This window comes from Sebastes fasciatus, chromosome 9 (assembly GCF_043250625.1).
Source record: "Sebastes fasciatus isolate fSebFas1 chromosome 9, fSebFas1.pri, whole genome shotgun sequence".
NCBI lineage: Eukaryota > Metazoa > Chordata > Actinopteri > Perciformes > Sebastidae > Sebastes > Sebastes fasciatus.
Window position 1 is genome coordinate 2741495 of NC_133803.1, and position 26554 is coordinate 2768048.

At 41.9% G+C, this 26554-nt stretch overlaps 1 protein-coding gene across 4 annotated transcripts in view; it reads left to right on the plus strand.

Annotated features, from left to right (window-relative positions):
- Positions 1-26554, plus strand: part of LOC141773443 (LIM domain-binding protein 3-like) — a 94302-nt gene that overhangs the window by 45628 nt on the left and 22120 nt on the right. For 3 of the 4 annotated variants that reach the window (XM_074645283.1, XM_074645284.1, XM_074645285.1), the window contains exons 5-8: positions 7388-7457; positions 15532-15554; positions 21042-21215; positions 26012-26175. In XM_074645283.1, the coding sequence (XP_074501384.1) occupies positions 7388-7457; positions 15532-15554; positions 21042-21215; positions 26012-26175 (431 nt within the window). Of the gene's footprint in view, positions 1-7387; positions 7458-8670; positions 8865-15531; positions 15555-21041; positions 21216-26011; positions 26176-26554 lie in introns of all 4 variants that reach the window. The other variant, XM_074645286.1, reaches the window with a different exon arrangement.

Below are 26554 nucleotides of genomic sequence, written 5' to 3' on the forward strand. Positions count from 1 at the left end.
ACAGCCCACCTTAAGAGGCGGAGCCGGAGTTGCAGGATACAGGAAGTCAGCTCTGGTCTCCAGCTCGCTTGAGTGGAGTGGAGGAGTTGTAGTTTCATAACATTTATTCACCAACAAATAAACTGTCCACACACTGCTACACCTACGATCACAGCTAGAACACCAACAACAACCTCACACTCATCACCAACACACACACACGGTCTGTTGGAAACTCACTAAAGTTAATCAGACTACGTGTGCGACAGCGAGCACGAAGCCTCCGGCAATGCTAGAGCTGCTAACGTAGCACAAACACACACTGTTTGTTGGCCACTCACTAAAGTTAATCCGGGCAGACACACAGCTGACAACCTGCTAAACTAAACTAAATGTGCGGTGGAGACTTTTACTGGGAAAGTGGCTGCATGTCCGCGACACTACACGCAGCATCGTAGCTGCTAAGTTAACGCTCCCAGACGGTGAACTGGAGACTCCCGTCAACCAATATCTGTTGTGCTCCTGCAGCTGCTACACCGCTGCATGAGAGGCACAACTCTTGTCGGTTAACGGTTAATAATCTGTTAACGAGGGTCGGTTATCGGTTAGGACAATTTTTCAAAATTAGCACTTTATTTATATTCTATCATTAGATTATTATTACTCATGCATTAATGTCAAAGCAGGATTTGACTGTTGTAGTTGGTCGAGGTGGAGCTCATTTTGAACAATTAACTAGTAATTATTTTCATTATGGATTAATCTGCTGATTATTTTCTCCATTAATCGATTGATAGTTTGGTTTGTATAAATTTGTTTAGTCCAACCAACAGTCCAGACCTCAATATTATTACTAATTCATTACAATTATAAACAGTATTAAAAGGAAAAGCAGCAAATCTGGAACCATGAAATGTATTTACATGAAAAATGACTTCAACCATCAAAATGTTCCAATTCATTTTCTATCGATTGACTAATTGATTAATGGACTAATGGTTTCAGCTATACCTGATAAACTGATGGAGAGTTTAATTTATGGCAATACATATTTTATAAACTCTTCATATGCTTTTTGTTTAAAAATCTTAATTTGTAAATTAACCAAAGCTGTCAGATAAAATGTAGGGAAGAAGTAGAAAGTGGCACGAAGAGAAAATACTCAAGTAAAGTACAAGTAGCCTCAAATTTGTACTTAAATATACTATTTGGTAAATGGTAAATGGACTAGCATTTATATAGCGCTTTTCTAGTCTTCCGACCACTCAACCTACTGGAATAAATGTACTTAGATAAATTCCACCACAGCTCTAATATTATACTATAATGGAGGATTATATATTGTTCTGAAGTTGCTGTGTGTCTTAAATGCTTCAGAGTAAACAAAGGGAAACGATGGCTGCTGCAGATGTTGAATATCAGGCTGCTTCGGTGTCACTCAGGACTTAAATAGAGAGAAATCATCCTTCTGGTACCCTGAAGGTGTCTTACAGAGGAGATCTGATAAGCTCAGTGAGGAAATGAATGTTGGTTCACAGCAGAGGTTCCATAACTGCAAACCCTCTGGGTGATGAAGATAAGACGTTGGGCTGAGGATGAGGAGCCTTTCTCATAATTTTTCTCATTCGTGTTGTTTTGTGAGTGTAAAGTGGGCGGTGAGGCCTGTGGTGGACCGCAGGAGATAGAGGTCAGGAAATAGACGTGAAGCTTTGACTCACTGCAGCAAATATAATAGAATCTATTTGACCTTTCGCACTTCCTCCTCTGATGAAAACACACACAATTTAGAGAATACAATAACATACAATAGAATCCATTTTCATTTCAAGGTCTCTGTGTTTTTTTTTCCTTCCCCCGCAAGCACAAAACGGTCGTAATAATCTGTGATTGTCAGTTGGTTGGATCTGTCAAATACTTGATTTGAGATTTCTGGCTTCAATTTTAGAACTCATTCCAACAAGTGGTCCAGATTATAAAATAAGATATTCTGCCTTTAAAACTGCAGTAGGCAGATTGGAGCAAATATGATTTGCAAGATTTCACAGAGCGGAGGAAAACAACCAATCAGGGCCAAGCTGGAGCTTTGCCGTCTCTGAGCAGCTGTCAATCACTCACAAACTACGATCAAACGGTCAAACTAGGCAGCGCTGATCAAATATAAATCAATATTCTGTTACTGTAATGCCTATTTTTCGCATAAAATGTTTTCAGAATCATCTTGTAGTGTACTGTTTAGCTGTACAATTAGAAAGTTTCTGACCCCGCAGCCATGTTGAGATCTGATGAGGATATACCAAGCACCGCCCACCAGCCGGAGCAAACTTTGAAAACATTTGAGGCGAGAAATAGGCATTAAAGTTGAATGAACAGCCAATAGGAACGCTCTCTCTGAAATGACCTGTGATTGGTCAAAGTCTCCCGTAGGGATGTCATGAGAACCGGTACATCGGTACCAAGTCGATGCCAAAATTTTAAAAACGTGACGGTACTCTGTTTCTACAGTCCCGAAGGTACCGTACGATGCCTGTAATGGCCGTTGGTAGGGATGTGACGGTGAGGAAACTTTTCCCACCGGTTAATAAACTTGTGACAACACCGGTGTTACCGATTACACCGGACATTTTACAAGAAAAGATGACGGTCAACATGTGCAGAGCGCTGACTCTGATCTTTACCGTCGGGTGGCGGTGTGTCTGGCCTCTCCAGTAGAGCTTTTGCTGCGGGGCTCCACTGCGGGGGTCTACCTGGTGCCGCCGCTCCGTGCACACCGGCTGTGACGGCTCCATCCACCTTGTGGCGATTACCTCATTAACGTTCTGGTTCCCTTATAGCGTTGAGATTAAACGTGAAATATTGCCAAATAGGTGCGTTTGCTTTTCACTTCAACAATAAATCCTCTGCCTCTTACTCCTACTCTGAGCTGACGGACCAGATGCATTCATGGTCAGTATGTAGTGTCCGTCGTCTTACTATCGATTGATAACACGCCGCTGATACACCAAAATGAACAAAATGGGTAAATTATTTTTATTTATTACTTAAAGGCTACATGCCTCTGTTTTTTGTAATGTTCAAATGTTTTTAATAAAAGAGTACGTGTTGAATTACAGGGGAGTTATTGTTGTTGTTGTTGGATTTTTTTACCGTGGTATCGAATTGGTATCGAGAATCATGGAAATTCACTGGTATTGGTATCGACTACTAGATTTCTGGTATCGTGACATCCCTAGTCTCCTGTCACAGGCTAGATGTTCTAAAGTCTGAAAACAGAGCCATGAGGAGGAGCAGACGTCTTGTTTTCTCTCAGAACACTTGAATTACAATATGCTAAAAGGATTCTGCTTACTGCCACTTTAAGAACAGCCCATATGAGCTTTTCTGATCTGACGTCAGTGCCTTCAAAAACAAAATATTTATATTAGCGTTTTCTTATCTGCCAATGCTACGTCTTTACACATGAAGATCAGTTTGCTAGCGACGGTTTTTCTTACTCAGCATGTGGAAATCCTGCGTTACAAACTGGAGGGGTGGATTTTGAAAGGTGTGGGACATTTGCCAAGCAGGGAGGGGTTAATGAAAGACACTATCGAGCTGCATTATGGTGGTATTAGTACTGTTACTTCAGTAAAGGATCTGAATACTTCTTCCACTACTAGTTATGGAAAAAATAGCATCCAGCGGTTTTTAAACAAGGTCGGTCCACCACTTTGGTCCAGACTAAATATCTCAACAACTATTGAATGGATTGTTATGAAATGTGGTTCAGACATTCATGTTCCCCCATCATGGATGGTTCCAGCTTCACTTTCATTCATAAAAGCCCTGGATACAAACAGAAATTATCCGTGTTGTCACGTGGAACAGTGAAGTAGATCCCTGACCCGTTACCCATCACCTCTGTACAAGTCGGGGAAGATGGAGAGCTTGGTTGGGGTCCAACATGTTGTCTGCCATGCAGGGCTGCACAATCAATCGAATGTTAATCACAATCACAATTTTGGATTCCCACAATTAAATGAACATGATCGCCTGCGATATTGACATTTAAAATGCGTGTTCTGCTCATAGAAAACTGCTGCATATCATATCAACTGCTTCCGAAACTAACAGCGAGCCACCAGCCAGCGATTGAGATGTTTTGGCTCCACTTTTGAGGATATATAATATCTATACAACCAATGTGTTTATGATTTCATTGAGAGCATAGAATTGTTTATCTAGCCTCTTAATGTTGCTAATTTTGCTCTCAAAGTGCACCAGATTGATGCATTTAACTTTAAAATGTAGCTAGCAAAAGGGTAGTGTGACTATTCCTGGGTTTTTTCATATTACAGAAAAAAAATATTACAATGTCAGTTTTTTTCAGCATGGTGCAGCCCTAATGTATACATTAGCAGGAATGTAGCACAGCATGGAAGTGAAAGCAGTGCTCTGTTTATTTTAAAGGGACTCTATGTAAAAATCAGAAATTGCTTGTTAACAGCGACACCTGTGGCCGTTAAGTCAACCAAAGTCAGCGTCCTGTTGCTTGCGCTCGCGTTTGTGCTCGCTCTATATAGACATGAACGAGCATCGCTCAAAACAGTGAGGCGACACACGTCAGCTAAAACCACAATATCACTCTATATTTCAGCTGCTTGGCAGTATTGTTAGCTGACCAGACGAAGGTCTCTCCATGAATCGATGCTGATCCTAGTGTTGGCTTTTCCTGCCTCAGCCTCCCGACCGCGGCCGGAGGGATCAGGGGAGACACCGGAGTTTTGGTCGGAGATGATAACGTTTCTCTCTGCGGAGCCCCGTCACTTCACAAGACACGGGAAACCTCTGTTGGTCTGGAGGAGCTGCAGCAGTTATTTCTGCACAAACGTCCACTGTACATTCACTAAATATTCTCAGAGCTACTAACTCTTCTGCAGTGTGGAGTGTGCGCGCATGCACGTGAGAGTGGAGCGAAAGAGAGAGAACGAGCGCGTTGTGTGAGTGAAGGCAGGCAGAAGAGCAGAGGAGCAGAGTACAGCAGAGACTCCGGTCCTGGAGACCAAAGCTACGGTCTCCCCCGCGTCCTCCGACCGCGGCCAACACTGTTTAACAGACGGGCTTCACTAGATACAACCAAGAGGTTTTGGTGCTTCACTGTAGTTTGTGTTGGAGTCTGAGTCTGAACAGCGTAGCCACACGCGAGCGCGCACGGGACACCGACCCGCAATGATTTATACGTGTAAGAAGTTACAAACAGGCCCTTTAATGTGAAAGTGCAATAATACAAATATGTTGTCGCTGAAATCAATGAATAATCGTGATGAGTAATAGTGATCTCAATATTGATCAAAATAATGGTGATTATTATTTTGGCCATAATGGTGCCGCCCTACTGCCATGTCTCTGTGTCAGGATTTTATGAGTCTATAATCGACTAATTTGAAACAGCGACCCTTTCATCCTGTAGTCTGTTCCCAGCGTTAAATAAGTCAATATCAGACTGATTAATGACATGTTATCTTGCTATTCTCTTCAGGAAGTAGCTCTGTTCGTTCTTTATGCAATAGATAGCAAATATGTTGTCTTAAGTTTGGTTGTTTGGTGTCTGGTGTTCAGTACAGTGTGCCAACTTTCCATCTGTGTTCACTTCTCAGTGCTGCTCTCACATGAATACAGTCCTTCAGTCCATCTCTTATCTTTTTTAAGGCCAGAGTATGATTGCATGCCTTTGCGACTGAATATTATTATGGTTTTGTTTGTGTCCATATATGTCTTTTATGTCCTTTCAACCCTTTCCTTCACTGAGGTAAATGGACTTGAATTCTCCCGTGCAGAGGTCATCATGTAACAATAACTCTCTGACCCTCACAAGGACATTTTCTCTGACCTCTGACCCTCGACCTCCTGCTCTTCTCTCTTGTAGCCGAAGGTTTTTTCTATTGTTGCCTTCGTTCTACAGGTGAAGAAGGGATGCTGACACAGTTTCACTGTTTGTTCTCTCTCAGCGTCCTTCTGTTGATCAGTAAACAGAATGTTTCCATCACAGTGACCCACATACTGAAGGATAAAATGAAATGCCTACAAACTGATCTCTTAATGCATTTCAATCACTGTGCACTTTGTACTCGGGAGATGGTTGGGCTCAAGCAATCTGAGGGGAAAAAAACAAGCAAACAAAGATGACCTTTGTTTTTCCTCATCTTTAATTGCAAACTGGAATGGATTATTTTATAGCTGTAAAATTTGAAACTTTGGTTATGAAAGTTGAGAACTAGTTTTGGGAGGATGCACTCATTGATTTTGTTTAATATTTATAATACAGTTCTTGCTATATGACAAAGTAAGACTTATTATGTCGTTAACAACAGTATGATTTCTTAATAAACTTTCAAACTGGTTTGTATATTTATTAGGGCTGTCAAAGTTAATGCGATAATAACGAGTTAACGCATATTCGTTTTAACGCCACTAATTTCTTTAACGCAACTTGTCATTTTTAGGTTGTAGTGACTCAGTTTTAAAGCTAGAGTGAAGATACCGGTATCATATGAAATTAGAAAACATAAGGAAGCCACTGGTACCAACCATAGTAAGGCTAGAGGCTAAATAACGCTCTAAACTTTAAAAACTTAATTTTTAGCAAGGAAAAACTGGCATGTTCTTTTTCAAAGGGGTCCCTTGACCTCTGACCTCCAGATATGTGAATGTAAATGGGTTCTATGGGTACCCACGAGTCTCCCCTTTACAGACTTGCCCACTTTATGATAATCACATGCAGTTTGGGGCAAGTCATAGTCAAGTCAGCACACTGACACACTGACAGCTGTTGTTGCCTGTTGGGCTGCAGTTTACCATGTTATGATTTGAGCATATTGTTTTATGCTAAATGCAGCACCTGTGAGGGTTTCTGGACAATATCTGTCATCTGTCATTGTCATTGTGTTGTTAATTGATTTCCAATAATAAATATATACATACATTTGCATAAAGCAGCATATTTGCCCACTCCCATGTTGATAAGAGTATTAAATACTTGACAAATCTCCTTTTAAGGTACATTTTGAATTGTGATTAAATATTTGAATCGATTGACAGCCCTAATTTTCTTTGAACTGCAGCAAAATGTCAACACTATCACAGACTGTTGTTTTGTTTGTGCCTGTTGACGTCCACACCTTCTAGGAGGGTCCAGGGACATGCTCCCCGGGAAGAATATTTTGTAGCAAAATGAAGAGCCTAGATCTATGAATAACTTTGTAAACAATGTTGTGCTCTCACAATTCAATCATAAACACATTGGTTGTATCGAAATGAATGGTGATGACACAGCAGAAAAGTCACAGCCACAAAGCATGGTAAAGGAAAGTTAATCAGAAGTCCTGTCAGACGTCACACATCATCACCTCTGTGTTTTTTTTTCTTCCTGCAGGGCGAAGCGTCCCGTTCCGATGCAAACACCGAGAATCGACATCCCTTTTCCCATGATCCCTCACCAACAGGTAACTTTACCCATAATGCATTTCTGCTGCTGCACACAGCTTGTACAGTGGATGCCTGTTGTCCCCAAAACCACCCTGGACACTGTGGTGAAACTGATCAGCTGCTATCTGGTATTAATGACCATCTTATAGCATAAATAGATTTACTTTCACTCAGAAGCATAACTGTATGTATGAATCAAACTGATGTGGAAATCCAGTCAGTCAGTAGTTCAAATGTTATATTTTCATATCCCATACTTTCATATTTTGTTGTTTATATTTTCCTCCTCAGTGTCTCTAAACAGCTTAACTTTTGATGTAAATCTGTGTTTTGTTTCTAAGCCAGCTAATTATGGAGTATTGTCAGCACATTTAGAGATTTATTTTTCTCTCTGTAAGCATCAAAATGTGGACGGTTCAGACTGAGCACACGTTCTGCTCTGCCAAAAGAAATACAAGTAAACAAACACAATGCTGCATGTATAAGGACCCCCCCCCCCCCACACACACACACACACACACACGCACACACACACTGTGGACTCCCTGCAGCCTCCATCCTCTCAGTTTCAGTCACACTGGTTTAACATCATGAGTTGTCGCCTCTTGGTGGCCGCAGGAAGAAAAACATGAACTTCATCCATGTTGTCTCAAATACAGTAAGGCAGATTCACCCATAAGCCAACACTCCCATGTCTGTTCTACTGCAAACCTCTCAAAAGCCACTGGATGAACCCGAAGACATTTGGTTAATCATTAAAAATGATTAATGTCTTTAATCCATGAAAACATGTTTTGTACACATTTTCCAGCTTTATGTATCAACTGATGAGAGTGGAAAGCAGTAAGAGCTTATAATAATAATGCATATTATAATTAGACTACAATTAAAAAAATAAAATGTAAAAAACCCACATTTTTAAATATTACAATGTGGAGCAAATATTTTACATATAATGTAAGACAGTGTCATGGATTGAGATACTAATAATCACATTTTTTAATTACTTGATTTTGTAATTGTAATGGTGATTAAAAAAAGGAATTGATGAAAAAGATGCAGAAATGTTGACAGTTTACTTTCAGGTTCCTATAATAAGATATTTTTTACAACATTTAAAGTATAATTTGTCTATAAAACATATTGAACAGATATTGATAGTTGTTGCCCAACATTCTCTGCCCCGTCCCTCCCCGCCCCGTCTCCTCCCACATCCTGCTCCATCTGAAGCCTCAGTCAGTGCAGGTCAACGGCCGCCTGTCGGCCTGCAGCGTCTCCTCCGGGCCTGTAGAGGCAGACTCTCCCGGAAGGAGGGCGGCGGCGGGCAGCCCCGCTCAGAGGAAGCAGTATAATTCACCAATCGGCCTATACTCAGAGGAGACTCTGAGGGAGATGGCAGCCGTTCAGGCGGGTCGGCCTGCCGGGTACGTAGAGACGAAGAGGAGGAAACATGGCAGGAGTTTGTTTCTCAGAGGCAGAGCTGCTGAAAGAAAGAGGGAATAAAACATAAACCTGGTCAGGAGGAGCTAAACAACCACAAGATGGGCCATGGTAGCACACAGAGAGAGCAGGAGAAATTATGAAGAGTCAGACGGAAAAATACTCAAATTATTTTCCGAAAGGATGAGAGAGACCATCAACAAACCAATCAATGTCAAGTATAGTCAAATGGACATAGGTGACGATGATGGGAAATAGGTGGTGACGACGAGATGTAGGTGATGACAACAGGAGAGGACATAGGTGATGATGATCGGGACGTAGATGATGATGACGGGACGTAGATGATGATGACGGGACGTAGGCGAAGATGACGGGACGTAGGTGATGACGACGGGACGTAGGTGGTGACGACGGGACGTAGGTGGTGACAACGGGACGTAGGTGATGACAACGGGACGTAGGTGGTGACGACGAGACGTACTGTAGGTGATGATGATGGGGAAGTAGATGATGATGATCGGGACGTAGGTGGTTACGACGGGACGTAGGTGATGATGACGGAACGTAGGTGATGACGACCGGACGTAGGTGATGATGACGGGACGTAGGTGGTGACGACGGGACGTAGGTGATGACGACGGGACGTAGGTGGTGACGACGGGACGTAGGTGGTTACGACGGGACGTAGGTGATGATGACGGAACGTAGGTGATGACGACCGGACGTAGGTGATGATGACGGGATGTAGGTGGTGACGACGGGACGTAGGTGATGATGACGGGACATTGGTGATGACGGCGGGACGTAGGTGATGATGACGGGACGTAGGGTGATGATGACGGGACGTAGTCGACGTAGGTGGTGACAGCGGGACGTAGGTGATGACGACGGGACGTAGGCGATGATGACGATACGTAGGTGACGTAGGTGGTGACGACGGGACGTAGGTGATGACGACGGGACATAGGTGGTGACGACGGGACGTAGGTGGTGAAGACGGGACGTAGGTGATGACGACGGGACGTAGGTGGTGAAGACGGGACGTAGGTGACGACGAGACGTAGGTGATGATGACGGGACGTAGGTGGTGTTGACAGGACGTAGGTGATGATGACGGGACATAGGTGATGACGACGGGACGTAGGTGATGATGACGGGACGTAGGTGATGATGACGGGACGTAGTTGACATAGGTGGTGACAACGGGACGTAGGTGATGACGACGGGACGTAGGTGATGACGACGGGACGTAGGTGACGTAGGTGGTGACCACGGGACGTAGGTGATGACGACGGGACGTAGGTGGTGACAATGGGACGTAGGTGGTGAAGACGGGACGTAGGTGATGACGACGGGACGTAGGTGGTGAAGACGGGACGTAGGTGATGACGAAGGGACGTAGGTGGTGAAGACGGGACGTAGGTGACGACGAGACGTGGGTGACGACGAGACGTAGGTGATGATGACGGGACGTAGGTGACAACGGGACGTAGGTGACGACGGGACGTAGGTGGTGATGACGAGACGTAGGTGATGACGACGGGACGTAGGTGATGATGACGATACGTAGGTGACGTAGGTGGTGACGATGGGACGTAGGTGATGACGACGGGACGTAGGTGGTGAAGACGGGACATAGGTGATGACGACGGGACGTAGGTGACGACGAGACGCGGGTGACGACGAGACGTAGGTGATGATGATGGGACGTAGGTGACGGCGGGACGTAGGTGATGATGACGGGACGTAGGTGGTGACGACAGGACGTAGGTGATGACGACAGGACGTAGGTGGTTACGACGGGACGTAGGTGATGACAAGACATAGGTGATGACAAGACATAGGTGATGATGACGGGGCGTAGGTGGTTACGATGGGACGTAGGTGGTGATGACGGGACATAGGTGATGACGGCGGGACGTAGGTGATGATGACGGGACGTAGGGTGATGATGACGGGACGTAGTCGACGTAGGTGGTGACAGCGGGACGTAGGTGATGACGACGGGACGTAGGCGATGATGACGATACGTAGGTGACGTAGGTGGTGACGACGGGACGTAGGTGATGACGACGGGACGTAGGTGGTGACGACGGGACGTAGGTGGTGAAGACGGGACGTAGGTGATGACGACGGGACGTAGGTGGTGAAGACGGGACGTAGGTGACGACGAGACGTAGGTGATGATGACGGGACGTAGGTGGTGTTGACGGGACGTAGGTGATGATGACGGGACATAGGTGATGACGACGGGACGTAGGTGATGATGACGGGACGTAGGTGATGATGACGGGACGTAGTTGACATAGGTGGTGACAACGGGACGTAGGTGATGACGACGGGACGTAGGTGATGATGACGATACGTAGGTGACGTAGGTGGTGACCACGGGACGTAGGTGATGACGACGGGACGTAGGTGGTGACAATGGGACGTAGGTGGTGAAGACGGGACGTAGGTGATGACGACGGGATGTAGGTGGTGAAGACGGGACGTAGGTGATGACGAAGGGACGTAGGTGGTGAAGACGGGACGTAGGTGACGACGAGACGTGGGTGACGACGAGACGTAGGTGATGATGACGGGACGTAGGTGACGACGGGACGTAGGTGACGACGGGACGTAGGTGGTGATGACGAGACGTAGGTGATGACGACGGGACGTAGGTGATGATGACGATACGTAGGTGACGTAGGTGGTGACGATGGGACGTAGGTGATGACGACGGGACGTAGGTGGTGAAGACGGGACATAGGTGATGACGACGGGACGTAGGTGACGACGAGACGCGGGTGACGACGAGACGTAGGTGATGATGATGGGACGTAGGTGACGGCGGGACGTAGGTGATGATGACGGGACGTAGGTGGTGACGACAGGACGTAGGTGATGACGACAGGACGTAGGTGGTTACGACGGGACGTAGGTGATGACAAGACATAGGTGATGACAAGACATAGGTGATGATGACGGGGCGTAGGTGGTTACGATGGGACGTAGGTGGTGATGACGGGACTTAGGCGGTGACAACGGGACGTAGGTGATGAGGACAATACGTAGGTGCCAACGGTGCGTAGGTGACGACGAGACGTAGGTGATGACAACGGTACGTAGGTGACGACGAGATGTAGGTGATGACAACGGTACGTCGACTTTCATGTGTGAAAAGCCTTAGAGGTGTTGGTAAGTGTATTTTTTAACTTTTAACTTGACTTAGGCTCACTGTTTCCCTCTGATTCCAGTCTTTAGGCTAAGCTAGTCTAACCTAGCTCTGCTTGTTATGGATGCAGATGTTTGAACACATTACTACTCTCTACTCCAAGTTGTGTCAACATGATGTCAATGTGTCCCCTGAAATATCTTCACTCATTTGCCTTTCTCATGGCAAAGGGAGAACAGATGCTAACAAACCCAGCACTCTGCTAAATAATGACAGTTAGTTTGTTTACACGCCCACCTTTCCAAATTCAACAAATCACTCCGGCCTGTAAAATGTAGGTGTTTGTATATATTTTAATCACAGCTGATGCTTTATTGTTTAAGTTTCTCAGACAAACTTTTTTTTTTTAGGCTTTTTATGAACCTGTGCAGCAGCTCCACCTCTGAGATCCCTGCTATCTTTTAGCAGCATTAACCTGCCATGTTGACCAGCACGTCACACCTGAGAAATATCTCACTCTGATGAAAGATTAATAACTGACTCCTCTAAACCTCCGCTCTGCTCTGCTGACCTTTAACCCCAAAAAGAAGGAGAAAAGTTGGCTGATCAGGACATTCAGTGTCTTAATCTGTCAAAAACAAAACATGGGCTGCATCTGAGTAGAACTAATAAATGGTAACAGATTATATATATATATAAATCCTCATTGTATGCTGTGAAACATGAAGAAGAAGTGGGTCACAGCAGCATTTAAAACAGTGGGCTACCTCCGGGTCTGAGAAGTGAAGCCAACGCTGAAGTGCCTTAAACTTGCATTCTTTCTAATAGCCAGCAGGGGGCGACTGCTCTGGTTGCAAAAAGAAGTCTGATTGTATAGAAGTCTATGAGAAAATGAGCCTACCTCTCATTTGATTTATTACCTCAGTAAACATTGTAAACATGAGTTTATGGTCTCAATCACTAGTTTCAAGTCTTCTTCAATACAGCATGATGTTCATTTAGTAAATTATGGTCCCATTTAGAGTCAGATAGACCATAAAGCAGGGGATGCTTTAGGGCGTGGCTACCTTGTGATTGACAGGTCGCTGATACAGCGTTGTCCAGTCTGGAAGTTGTCGTCTTAGAACTTTAACCCTTTCACAGTGTGTTTTCAGTTAATGAAAGTTAATTATAACCTTTTTTGTCACCTGATATCGCCTTATTCAACATTCGGTTGTACTTAGCTCCACCCTCTTGTGTCACTTCTGGTTGCAAAAAAACAAGATGGCGACGGTCAAAATGCCGAACTCGAAGCTTCAGAACGGCAGTTCACAAACCGATGGGTGACGTCACTGTGACTACGTCCACTTCTTCTATACAGTCTATGGTTTAAAATAACACATGTAGTTCAGATGTTTCAGTGATAACTTAAGGTAGAGGTACTTTTGCTACTTTCTACTTCTACTTCACTACATTTCAGATGGACATTTGTACTTTTTACTCCACTGCATTTATTTGATAACTTTGCAGATTCAGATTATTGCTACAAAATATATAAACTAATAAATGCTGATGTAATATTATGGATTAAACTACCCAGCAGTATATAACGTTATTAAAAATGAGCTCCACCTTTACCAGCTGCAACACTAATGTGATGAACACATTAATGCGTCAATAATTATGATTCAATAATGTAATATACTGTATATTATTCTGAAATGAGCCATTCTGCATAATGATTACTTTTACTTTTGGTACTTTAAGTATATTTTTGATGCTAATACTTTTGGTACTTTTACTTGTAATTGTTTCTACACTGTAGAGCTGTGATGGGAAGTGTGTGACTGTTACGATAACTATTCATAATCATAGCCAAACACACACACACACACACACACACACGCACACTGTGTGGCTGCCTTTGTTTTACCTCTGAACATTAACACTGCACTACTAGACAGTCAGTATCTTCCTCAACACAAAAACACACACACAGGGTTCCTGGACATGAGAAAGGAATAGCGATTAAACACATTTCCCAAAATGCCAAACTATCCCTTTGAAGTACAATTGGCCTATTTATACGTTATAACTGCACTGAGTATCTTTCACACCACAGTTGAAATGCAAATACAAGCAGCAGTGAGACCGGGCTGTCTTACCTTAAACTAGGACCTTTTTATCACATTTCTCTGATGAAAACAACTACAACAGAGTGCACAAAGCACCACCCTTAATCAATATGGAAATGTGACGTTAACAAAAGCTCACAGCCTATAGTAAAAAGTCATTACTTTTATTTGCACAGAAGTATTTTGTATTAATAGAACAGAGCAGACAACGTATTGATGCAGGATATGGAGATGAAAACCTCAGCGATCACATTAGCCTCATTCTTTTTGTCCATGGTGGAACCCAAATGTCTTCAAATGTTCATCGCCATCACGTCAAGTCTGTGACGGGATAAGATGCACTACTAGACGGGACTGAGGACTTCACATTCTCACACTGTTTTTGATGAATCCAAATTTCTGACCCTGTAACCCATTTCAAAGAATTTTGGTATTAACATTTTATGCAATATAAACGTCATCACATCAGTGAACGTATACTGACGTATCAGTAAACGTATTCCCCTGGCTGCTCTTAGTGTCATTTAGAACATCTCTCCCTTTTCATTGTCTATGGAGCAGTTTCACACTTTATACCTTATGACACACTATGGCCCAATCCCAATCCACCCCCTACAACCTCTCCCTACCCACTTCCACTCCGTTTGCGCGTTTGCGTGGAGGGTCCGCCATATTAAGTGCCATTCCAAACCAATCACTGGGGAGTGGAAGTGGGTTATAAACCCTCCAACAGCGAGCTGCATCGATGCCGACTTAATCAGCCGCCCTTACTGATGACGTGCAACGCCGTTTTGTGTTCGTCATGGAACACAATCCAATGTCAGTTCCGTGCAACTACCGGTACAAACATTTACTATAAACTGCTCAAACTGACATTTAAATTATTCTACTTTATTGTCATACAGACGTCAACAACATAAAGTAAATAGATTGTATTTTGGATCAAATATACCCTTGTCTAGTCTAGAAAACGTATATATATAGATATATGTATACACACACACAACATAAATTTATTATTTTTCACCCCTATTGGGCCTATAAGTGTGAGATTTAGCACTCCAGTTTTTGGATTTGGGCGAGAGTTGTTCAACTTTACTTATATTTTTTGGACCGTCTTAGACCATAGGAATAACATGAATGAATTTTGCAAATGGGCGTAGCTCCCCTTTAAAGTCTGCACCCCAAGTGGACTCTCTGAAAGATGTTTCTCCTCAGTGTGTCTTAATTAAGAATTCATCTCAGATCTCTGACCTTTATTTTCTCCCTCTCTGACAGTTGCCCTGCTGTTATAACTCACAAAACAAACTGTGAATGTGTTTCTAATGACTTCATCTTCTCTTTCCTCCGTCTCTTCGCTGTCGGTCAAACAAGATTTTGTCCCCCGCTGCTCCCAAGTTAGTATCTTCTCCTGCTGCAGTGCATCTTGTGTTGTTTGGCCCTTTTAAGGCATGGTTTGGTTCTGTGGGTGTCATAGTGCTCCCTGTTGGGATGAAGTGCTGCCTGTAGCCTTTTTTAATCATCAGTACATCATTGTCCAATAATAGACAACTGGGTAAAATTACAATAAGCAAATGAAGCCATGGTTGCTTCCGTTCTACGAATTAAGACCGCGTCTCCCATCAGCTCCTCTCCTCTTCCTGTTTCATGCTGTAAACTGATCCAGTGTTGGCTACCTCCGGGTCTGAGAAGTGAAGCCAATGTGAAAATGCTTTAAAATTGCATTCTTTCTAATAGCCCGCAGGGGGCTTTCACAGTGTGTTTTCAGTTCATGAAAGTTAATTATAACCTTTTTGGCCGCCTGAAGTCCGGTTGTGCTTAGTTCCACCCGCTCGTGTCACTTCTGGTTTACCAAGATGGTGGCGGCCAAAATGCCCAACTCAAGGCTTCAAAACGGCAGTCCACCAACCAATAGGTGACGTCACGGTGACTACATCCATTTCTTATATACAGTCTATAATATTTCCATCCGTATCAGGAAATATAAGGTCAATTGCAGGTGACATTTCAGAATAAAAGCCTGCTAAAAGCAGAGTCTTATTGATTTATGGTGATACACTAAAGATGTCAAATTAATGGTTTATTGATGTTAAAAAGAAAGACAAATCACCTTTAAAAGTGAGATTGTCTGTCCAGCTATACTGCAAAATATCAAAGAGTAATTGATGATTAAATAGTTGCTTTCCAGACTTATTATATAAGAGTATTATAAACCTTTATGCAGCATTTTGGCTACTCAACTTAATGGATCTGTTACTCAAACTGGACTTTCTCCTGTAACGAAGCTTTGATTTAATGCAAGGCCTTGTTCAGTCTGAATGCCTGCTAAGGGTCAAAAAGAACTTTTTTGTTTTCCCTGTGTTGCAGAGTGAAAAGGCAGCTGACATGAGGTGCATTTCCATCCACCTCCATCCACATGTTTTTATGCACATTTTAGGGATGCACCGATGCCACTTTTTTTCAGACCAAGTACAATTACAAGTACTTACATTTGCCGTTCATTTCCCGGCCGTATTCATGTGTCAATACGGCCGGGATCCCACCTCAACCCCCACCGGCCCGTCTCGCCTGCACCATAGAGGAGGTGGAGCGTGAGCGAGTGCGATAGGACCCGAAAGACGGTGACGAGAGGTTAACGCCACGCTGCCTTAAAGTGGTATCGGAGCCGTTGTATCTGAGCCGTTTTGCGAGTACGAGTACGAATACATGAGCACAGCATCGGACCCGATACCCGATACTGGTATCGGTATCGGTGCATCCCTAGTACATTTTCAATGCGCTTGTATGAAACTGGAAACCTGACTATAGAGAATGAGGAGACGTTCATAGTGTTGTTCATGTGAAAAGAGATTGTGTAAAAATTGAAAAAAGAGCTGACAGAGAAGTTCAAACCCGGCTAACTTTCACATCTCTGCAATCACTGAAGAGTAAAGTGTCTGCGAATGACGGATTGTCCGTTTCTGGAGGTTAGAAACGTCGTCTGATGTCGGAAAGAGGTGGAGAGGAAGTTCCAGACTGACACGTCAGGGTTCATGTGTCATTATTGATCAGTTACGATACGTTAACACCTTTTAGTGCTTTGTGGAATTGAACCTGCAGGGAGCACCAGATGGGTGGAGTTTATGGACAATTTAGACACCATCAGTCAGTCACAGCAAGGCGGGTAACACGTTATAATAACCATTATGTATAAATGGTAAATTATAGACACTTAGTTAATAGTTATTTTACAGTTAACAAACAAGGAAATGATGATTGATAATGTTTACGAATGAGTTATTTTATCAGTAGTTTGTGTCATATGAAATAATTATAGCTGATAATAACAATTACATTCTGATCGCATTAGTATTTATTAACAGTTTATTGTTGCACACATTATAACATTTTTATACTATATGAATTATTTGTTAGTGATTACCAAGTGATTTGTAAACCTTCAAGAAATCGTCGGTGAAACATCTTAAACATTACATAGATAGATGGACGAGTTATTAACCTTGGACAACCTAATAACTATCTATCTAAATAATGTTTATAGATGCTTTACAAAGTATTTATTAACCATTTAACAAGATATTATAATCATCAGTTGCAACTTTATAATAGCCATCCAAATAATGTCGGTTGACATTATAGACTTTTGACAAACAATATCTTTACGGTTTACAAATAATATCTTAATCAGCAACAGATACTATATATATATATAGTATATAAAATGGTTTAATGTGTGCAACTATAAACTGTTAAAATAACATGAATTATAGCATTACTAATAATTAGTAAACATTATTAATTATTATGTAGTTGTTTGTTAAAGGTCCCATATTATGCTCATTTTCAGGTTCATACTTGTATTTTGTGTTTCTTCTAGAACATGTTTACATGCTGTAATGTTAAAAAAAATAAACTTTATTTTCCTCATACTGTCTGCCTGAATATACCTGTGTTTACCCTCTGTCTGAAATGCTCCATTTCAACTGAATTGCAATGGAATTGCGTTGCTAGGCAACAGCTTGGGTCCATGTTTACTTCCTGTCAGCTGATGTTATTTACATTCACTGCAACAGGAAATAAACTGGGACACATTTAGAGTGTTTACGTTTAAAACCGTGTAATGGTCTAAATATTGTATATTTGTGACATCACAAATGGACAGAAATCCTAACGGCTTGTTTCAAACACACAATTTCTGAATAAGGGCTGTGTGTATTTCTCCGTATATTGAGCGTTTTGATAGTTTAACAGTATTTATAAAGCACTGCTTTATAATATAAAAGACATGACAATCTCACTTTTTACAATATGGGACCTTTAACAGTAAAATAACTATCAACTATGTTTAATTAACTATCAATTTACCATTTATAAATGATGGTTATCATAAAGTGTTGCCTTTTTCCGACCTATTTTTCTATCAAAGTCAGGTCTGTTTGGACATTTTGCCTGTTTTGTGTTGTCAGTGCTGAGTGAACGTGCATCATCGTGGTTTGCTGTGTGTTTCAGACTGAAAAGTTATTGCTGTTGTTGTTGTTCATCAACAAGAGATTCATGGCATCTTTAAACTTAAGTGTCTCCAGTTAATGAAGTAGCAGTGACTTCATTCGCTGTCAGAATCGCCCTCTGGGTTCTTGTGAATGTTTTTCTGTCCCTCTGGCTCTGCATGCATCCTCACACACATTCATATAGCCTATTGTAAAAAATAGGGGGGCGGGGGGGATGAAATTGATTATCCTGCTGTGATTCTGGTCTGATCTTTATTATGTCTCTTTGGCATTTCAATAAAGGTCACAGATGCTTTTTTTCTGAGGTTCCTGTTGAACAGTTTGATCATGCATGAGATTTGATTAATGCCCAGTTTGATCAGATCAAGCTTCTCTCTAACTGAATGTTTAGGTCCTGCTGTGTTTGGTTGGTTTGATGTTTTTACTGCTTGTTTCTGTAGCCGTAAACGTTGTTTGCCACAATGCATGATCAATGACAGATGATGAGAGAACATTCATAACTCAGATTAATGGACTTTCTAAAGATGGACACTGTAATGGACTAAATATTGTCAAGCTTCATTTACCACACAAAGAGAGCGCGAAGCTGCTGAAAGTAACACAAGGTGGAGATTAAAATCAAAGTGTGTCTGGATCCTGTTTGTGAAACTTTTAATTTGGAACGAGTTGTTTAAGCTGCTGCGTGAATCTGCTGTAACCAGAGTCCCGTGCAGAAACCTGCTGCAGTTATACAGTATGCATGGTGAGATTAGAGAGAGTGTATTCCAGTATATACAGTCAACACAGTCTCACGGCAGTTGGTGAAATAGTCACAAAATTTAATCTATTTGATTATACAACAAAACTACTTAGTTAAGCTAAGGAAAAGATCGACTTGGTTAGGCTTAGGCGACAAACTACTTAGTTAGGTTTGGAAAAGATTGACTTGGTTAGGCTTAGGCAACAAAACTACTTAGTTAGGTTTCGGAAAAGATCCACTTGGTTAGGCTGAGGCAACAAACTACTCAGTTAGATTTAGGAAAAGATTCACTTGTGGTTTCACACGGGACACAAGCACCGGTTTCCTGTGCGAAAGTTCAGTGTTTTTTGACCCACCCATCCGCTCCTCCTGTAGCGGCGTTTGCTGCTATTTATACTCCGCGGTTCACAATTATGTGGATTACGTAACAGTTTATTTTGTGCTGACCATCACTAAAAATTTGAAATTAGTGTTTATGTACGCGAATCAATACTAGGGATGTCACGAGAACCAGTACTTCGGTACCAAGTCGATGCCAAAATTCTAAAAAAGTGACGGTACTCTATTTCTACAGTACTGAGGGTACCGTACGATGCCTGTAATGGTCGTTGGTAGTGATGTGACGGTGAGGAAAATGTTCCTAATAAACTTGTGACAACACCGGTGTCACCGATTACACCGGACATTTTACAAGAAAAGATGAAGGTCAATATGTGCAGAGCGCTGACTCTGATCTTTACCGTCGGGTGGCGGTGTGTCTGGCCTCTCCGGTAGAGCTTTTGCTGCGGGGCTCCGCTGCAGGGGTCTACCTGGCACCGCTGCTCCGTGCACACCGGCTGTGACAGCTCCATCCACCTTGCAGCGATTACCTCATTAACGTTCTGGTTCCCTTATAGCGTTGAGATTAAACGTGAAATATTGCCAAATAGGTGCGTTTGCTTTTCACTTCAACAATAAATCCTCTTTCTCCTGCTCTTGCTACTCTGAGCTGACGGACCAGATGCATTCACGGTCAGTATGTAGCGTCTGTCATTTGACTATCGATTGATAACATGCCGCTGATACGCCAAAATGGACAAAACGGGTCAATTCTTTTTATTTATTACTTAAAGGCTACATGCCTCTGTTTTTTTGTAATGTTCAAATGTTTTTAATAGAAGAATAACGAGAATCGTGGAAATTCACTGATATTTGTATCGACTACTAGATTTCTGGTATCGTGACATCCCTAATCAATACATTGAATTACGTGACTATTTCACAAACTGCTGTTCGACTGGGCTGATACAGTAGAGAATGAAAGGGAAACCTTGATTCGTTCAGTTTCTTTCAAGTATTAGAACAATCAAATATCTGATTTTTAGAAGCACATATCAGTTTGTGAATAGTTCACACAGGAAAACAGTGAAAAATATAAAGTCCCGTTATTGTGACCTATCCCTGTCTCTCATAAAATCAAGTGACAGGCTGGATGTTTTGTTCTTTTTAACACAAACTCCGACCACTACATCGCCCACCTTCTTGTCTGCCTCCTCACAAACTTCCCTCTACCTTTTCCTCCACCTATCCGTCCTCCTTCATCCTACCCTCCCTCTCCGTCACCACCACCACGTCGCCCCTCCTGCCAACACCACCAGCGCCGGCTTCAACCCCGCCGCGCTCCCCACCCATAAGCCCATAGAGGTGAAGGGCCCCGGCGGCAAGGCCACCATCATCCACGCCCAGTACAACACGCCCATCAGCATGTACTCACAGGACGCCATCATGGACGTCATCGCAGGGCAGACGCAGGGGATGGGGCATGACGCTGGGTAAGAGCACCTCCACCACCTCCTCTTCTTCATCTGTCCTCCTTTTTATCCTCTTCTCGTGTTCCTCCTGTTCTTCCTCCTCACCATCTTTCACATGCTCCTCTTCCTTCTCTTCCTCACCATCCTTCTTTCGCTGCCTCCTCTTTCTTCTTCCTATACTTCTTCCTACTTTCTCCTCCTCCTCTCATCTTCCTCCGCTCTCTGAACCCTCTTCAAAATAACATTTATATACGACCAATTTACCAACAAATAATTACCAAATACTGAGGTATTTTGCAAAAGACATGATTTACAGTAAATTTAAAGAAATATAAAATGAAAATTTTAATTCAAAGTACCTCTAGTGGTAATTTGTTTATTCCCACAAGATTATCTTCCTCCTTTCTGCACCCTCAAACCACGTTTAAATCGAACTATAAAGCCAGGAATCTCTGTATGTGTCCTTCACATATCTCAATAACCATTCATCCGATCAACTTCAAACCCAGCGGGTGTATTGCTAAAGACCAAAGGAAGTGCTTTGTCAAATTTGGTGAAATTTGGTCAATCGACACATTCAATTTTAATAAACTTTGAATAAACAAGCAAACGGCGCTCTGTGCAGCAGCGGGGGCGAGGCTTCAGGGCTCAGTGGACTGAGTCCAGCATGTCGTCCGCAGCGGGTCCTTTACAGACCGTAGTTCTGCTGTTCACTTGCTGCTGAATGCTGGATGTACTAACATTACAACCAGACTCTTCTACACTTCCCTGGAGTCAACACGAGCGGATAGCCAACTCGTGTGTAAAGCCCGGAACACACCAGGAACGTCAGCAGCGCGTGGTGGCTGCGTTGCCTGTTTTTTTTATTTCGGCGTCCGTGTTAACAGGTTAGAGCAGCCACACTGCCCGCGTGAGATGCGTGTCTCAAGCACGTCACATGCGCATCTCTTCTAGAGAATTACTCCTGTCATCCTTGTTTTTCCTCCTCTTACCTCAGTCCTTTTCTCAGTCTGTCTTTATATTTCTCCTTCCTTCTAAACTGATGAATATTGCAGTTAATCCCAAACACTCTCCTGTCCTTGCCCAGTGCACTCTTCCTCTTCCTTCTTTATTTTCTTTTCATGCAAGATCAGCCTGCATCCTATAAGCCCACATTAGCTCTGCACCGTTTTGTCTGGAAAACAGTGATCGTACAGATGTTGCTGCAGTGTTCTCGTTCATATGAACATTGGAGGTTTTAAAGCAGTTGGTTTGTGGTGTGTTTATAGTTGTTGCTGCTGCAGCAGTGACTGTGTGATTTGCGTGACTTAAAGTATTCACTAACAAAGTTTCTGAGCAGCCACACAGTCACATATTCATCATAGATACAGGATTACAATATCCAATTTTATGCATAACTTCAGACATCACCCTAGAAAATATAGTATATCACACGGAAACTTTCTAGGCATACTTCCAGATCAAAGGCACAATCTGCATCCTTTAAACACGTCTGCATGTTAACTACAGCACATTGTGTTCTGCATCACATTAACTGTCACATCATGAACAGACAGCAGTTCTCAGACTGAATATAAACAGCTGAGACTCAAATTCAGAATGCACACAAACTGCTGACACCACCAGAGATACAACATGTTTCTTACACTGACTTTAGTCCAGGTTTCATCTGTTTTACTCTCATTGTTTCTGTGCCCAAACTTTTACATTATGATCCCATTATGATCCACATTTTAGTGGATTAAAGGACAATTTTTATTCAAATTAAATGAATTCAAGGTCATTTGTTAAGTGGTAACTTGTGCAAAGTGAGTGGACGCCTCTCACTCATCCCACCAATTAAATTCTGACATACTGTACTATGCAAAACACACAACGTTGAGTTAATTAAAAGAAAAATGTAATTCTATATATTCGTTACATTTTTAAATAGTCATTTGTGGGGAATGGACACTCTTTCTACATTTCAGAAATGATCTCGGATGTATTATGTAATATACATATACAGTATATATATATATATATAATTTAAAGACAAATTGCATACACTTCAAGTTAATAAAATTTAAAAAATAAATTCAAGGTCATTTTTTTAAGTCAGAACTTTTGGGTAGTGATTTCAAAATGCTTCCGTATCCCACTAATTCAATTCTGACGTACAGCAAAACACACAAAGTTGAGTTAATTAAAAGAAATTAAAAAAATTAAATTAGATTGTAGGTTATTAGTTAACTGGTAAGTTGTGGGAAGTCATTTCTACAAATGACCTAATTCTTACATTTACCATGCATACATTTTGAAAAGAATAACAATTAATAACATTTTTAAAAGAATAAATTCAAAGTTACTTCTTAATCGGTAACTTGGGTGGATTGAGTGGACGCCTCTTCCTCATTTCACAAATGACCAAACTCTGATTGTCTCTTCAAAACACGTGCACTTAAATGAATCTAAAGAGAGACTTCTCACAGTGTGATCACACTGATGTACTCTGCGATATGACGTCATTTTCTGTTGTATTGGACATTCATTTTGCAAAGAACAGAAGAGAGAAAGTAGTGAACCTCAAACACAAGCAGCAGAAAGAATAATAATCAATATTTTTATTTACACTTAATATTCTCCTAAAAAAGACACTAGACTTAAAGAGCAGCTGAAAAAAACGACTGTAAAGATGATACACATACAACATTATCTATCAGAGAGCACCAGGTATCTATAAAGAAAACCTACTAATTATTTGAAATAGTGGTAATCTTCATTTCCAATCTGAAGCGTCACAGAGATCCATCGGTTGTTGTTGTTGTATTGTTGTGGTGTGTTGTGGCAATCATGGAGAAAAATACTGCCGTGCATTTGTCTGCCTCTTTTCACGCTAACAATCAATTTTCCATCTTGTTGGAAATTGCATCAGGAGATGTGCTGCAGTGTGTGCATGAAAAGGTCACTCTTGTATTCTGAGGAAAATGAAATATGCCCTGGACATCTACACACATTCTTCATGCTCTACTTTTACACCCTGGTAAACCGGCTTTTATTGAAATGTAAGTCTGAACGAAACCATCCAGCCGTCCAGACGACGAGCTTCACTTGTAAACCAATTTCACTAATGTTTGTTACGCTCCTCCTCTTCCTCCTCCTCCTCCTCCTCCTCGTCTCTCCAGTCATCAAAATCGTCTTGACTGACGTAATACAAAACAAGAAAACAGACAAAAAAACACTGGGTAGTTGAAAAAATAAAAAAACAAGACTCAATCCAAACCGAGTATATGTCTGGACTGTATATGGTCACAATGTGAATTTGTGGCTAAATTATTACACAAATAATCAGTGGTCATATCTATAATGTTTTGTGAACAGTTTTTTTCTACTTATATCTTAATGTTTGATTGAAAGACAACTTGTAATGAAGCAAATGACATTCAGTAATAGTAAATGGTAACATTTACTAGTCAGTATATTATACGTTTTATACAAGGTGAAAAGGTATTAGCATGACATACTGTACAGTATGCAAGGTTAAAAGTATTTCAGTTTTTTATTAAAGCATGTGTATCAAAAGTATTCATCATATAAGTGGTGTGTAACAATATATACATACTTCGCAAAAGTTTATGTCATCACTGACGTTGTTGCTGCCGTATTTATTCCTAGATGGAGTGTTAATGAAGCAGCTACAATGTTAGCACAAACTCCATTCAGAAAACAAGCATTTTAAAAGTTGTTTGCTTGTTGTGTTGCAGACAGACCTGACAAAGCATGAATTTGGTGTTTTTACAAATCAACATCATAATGTTGTTATTTCTGCACCCTTTTGATCCGTTTATTACAATTAAATCACAGCACAGTCTGTTTATTTTGGGTTCATACCGCAGTAGCGACATGTGGCTTGCTAGATACAGATACAGTATGTAAATACAGCTCGCCGCTTAGTGTGAATGCACGGTAACACAATACGAAGCACAACATAATGTAACTCAAACGAACATAAACAATAGCACATGCACAACAACAGCACTATGTAATGATACATTAAACCACTGACACGCTCCCCAGAAGACGTAAACACAGAACTGTTCTCCGCCTTTTCATTTTGAAAGCAACGACCAATGAGGAAACTCCAACAATCGGCCGACCAATCCTGTAACTTCATCACTCAGTCAATCAATCAATCAATCAGTCAGTCAGTCAGTCAGTCAATCAGTCAGTCAGTCAGTCAGTCAGTCAGTCAGTCAGTCAATCAGTCAGTTACTCAGTGACAGACTTTTGTATTTGTAGGGCTGGCCCTCTGTGGTCCAGCCAAAAACACTCGGTAGTAGAAAAAACTTTTAAAAAAACATGTTACCAGTTCTACTGGTCACAAACTGAATGTTCTGAGCCTCTTTTCTCCTTCTTTTGGTGGTCTACATCTGTTCATTCTGTGTCTAACAAACAAACGTCTAACCCTGAAACACATCACAACATTTTGGATTTTTCCTCTTTTGTGAACATTTGCTCCCATCTTTGGTGAAACTCATTTCACTTCCTCTCATTTGCATCCGCTGTCCCCATCCTTTATTTTCATTTTCATGCAAAATCAAATCAATACCAGCTCAGCACTGCTTTCCTTTTCTTTTTCGTTTGTCCCCTCGTGTGAGATCAATCCAACGGGTCTTTTTTGGGAATCATAAAAAAACATTTTAGCGCTCCAGGTTTCAGTGAAAAGGCAGCAGGGCATCCAAAACTTGACCCTCTTCCACCAAAAAAGAAACATTTAGAAGTCCACTAAAGTGTTGGTGTCTTGGTATTGACTTGGTTTGGTGTTGGGGGGGTTGCAGTCCTCTCCCAGTTAAAGATGGTCTTGTAGACTCCCCGGTCTATCAGGCCGTTCAGAGTGCAGAGAAAGACCAGGACCTGGGTGAATGGGGCCGACGCAGCGGCGCAGTCAACATGCAGTCCAAGTCCTTTCGGGTCCTGGCCCACATGACCGGCACCGAGTCCTGTGAGTTTCCTGTTTCATTTTATTTGAGTGTAAATTGTCATATAAATGTACACCACCGTTGAGAAGCTTGGAATCAGCTGTTATATTGATGTTTTTCTTCTTTCCTTCAATAATAACTATTTTAACAGAGATAAAAACAATATAATTCAGACACCAGATGTATTATTAACATGTGAAATAGTTTTGGTCCCAAAAGAAGAAGAACGAAATGATTCAAACATCCATTTAGTCGATGTCCTCACAGTGTTGCATGACACTGTTGGAACTTGGATGTTGAATTTGTTTTCCAGTCCAGAAAAGTGTCAGTGAGCCTCGATCATTATTGAACCACTACGGAGCAGCTGGGCTCTAAACATTGAGTAGGGCCCTCTGCAGTCTA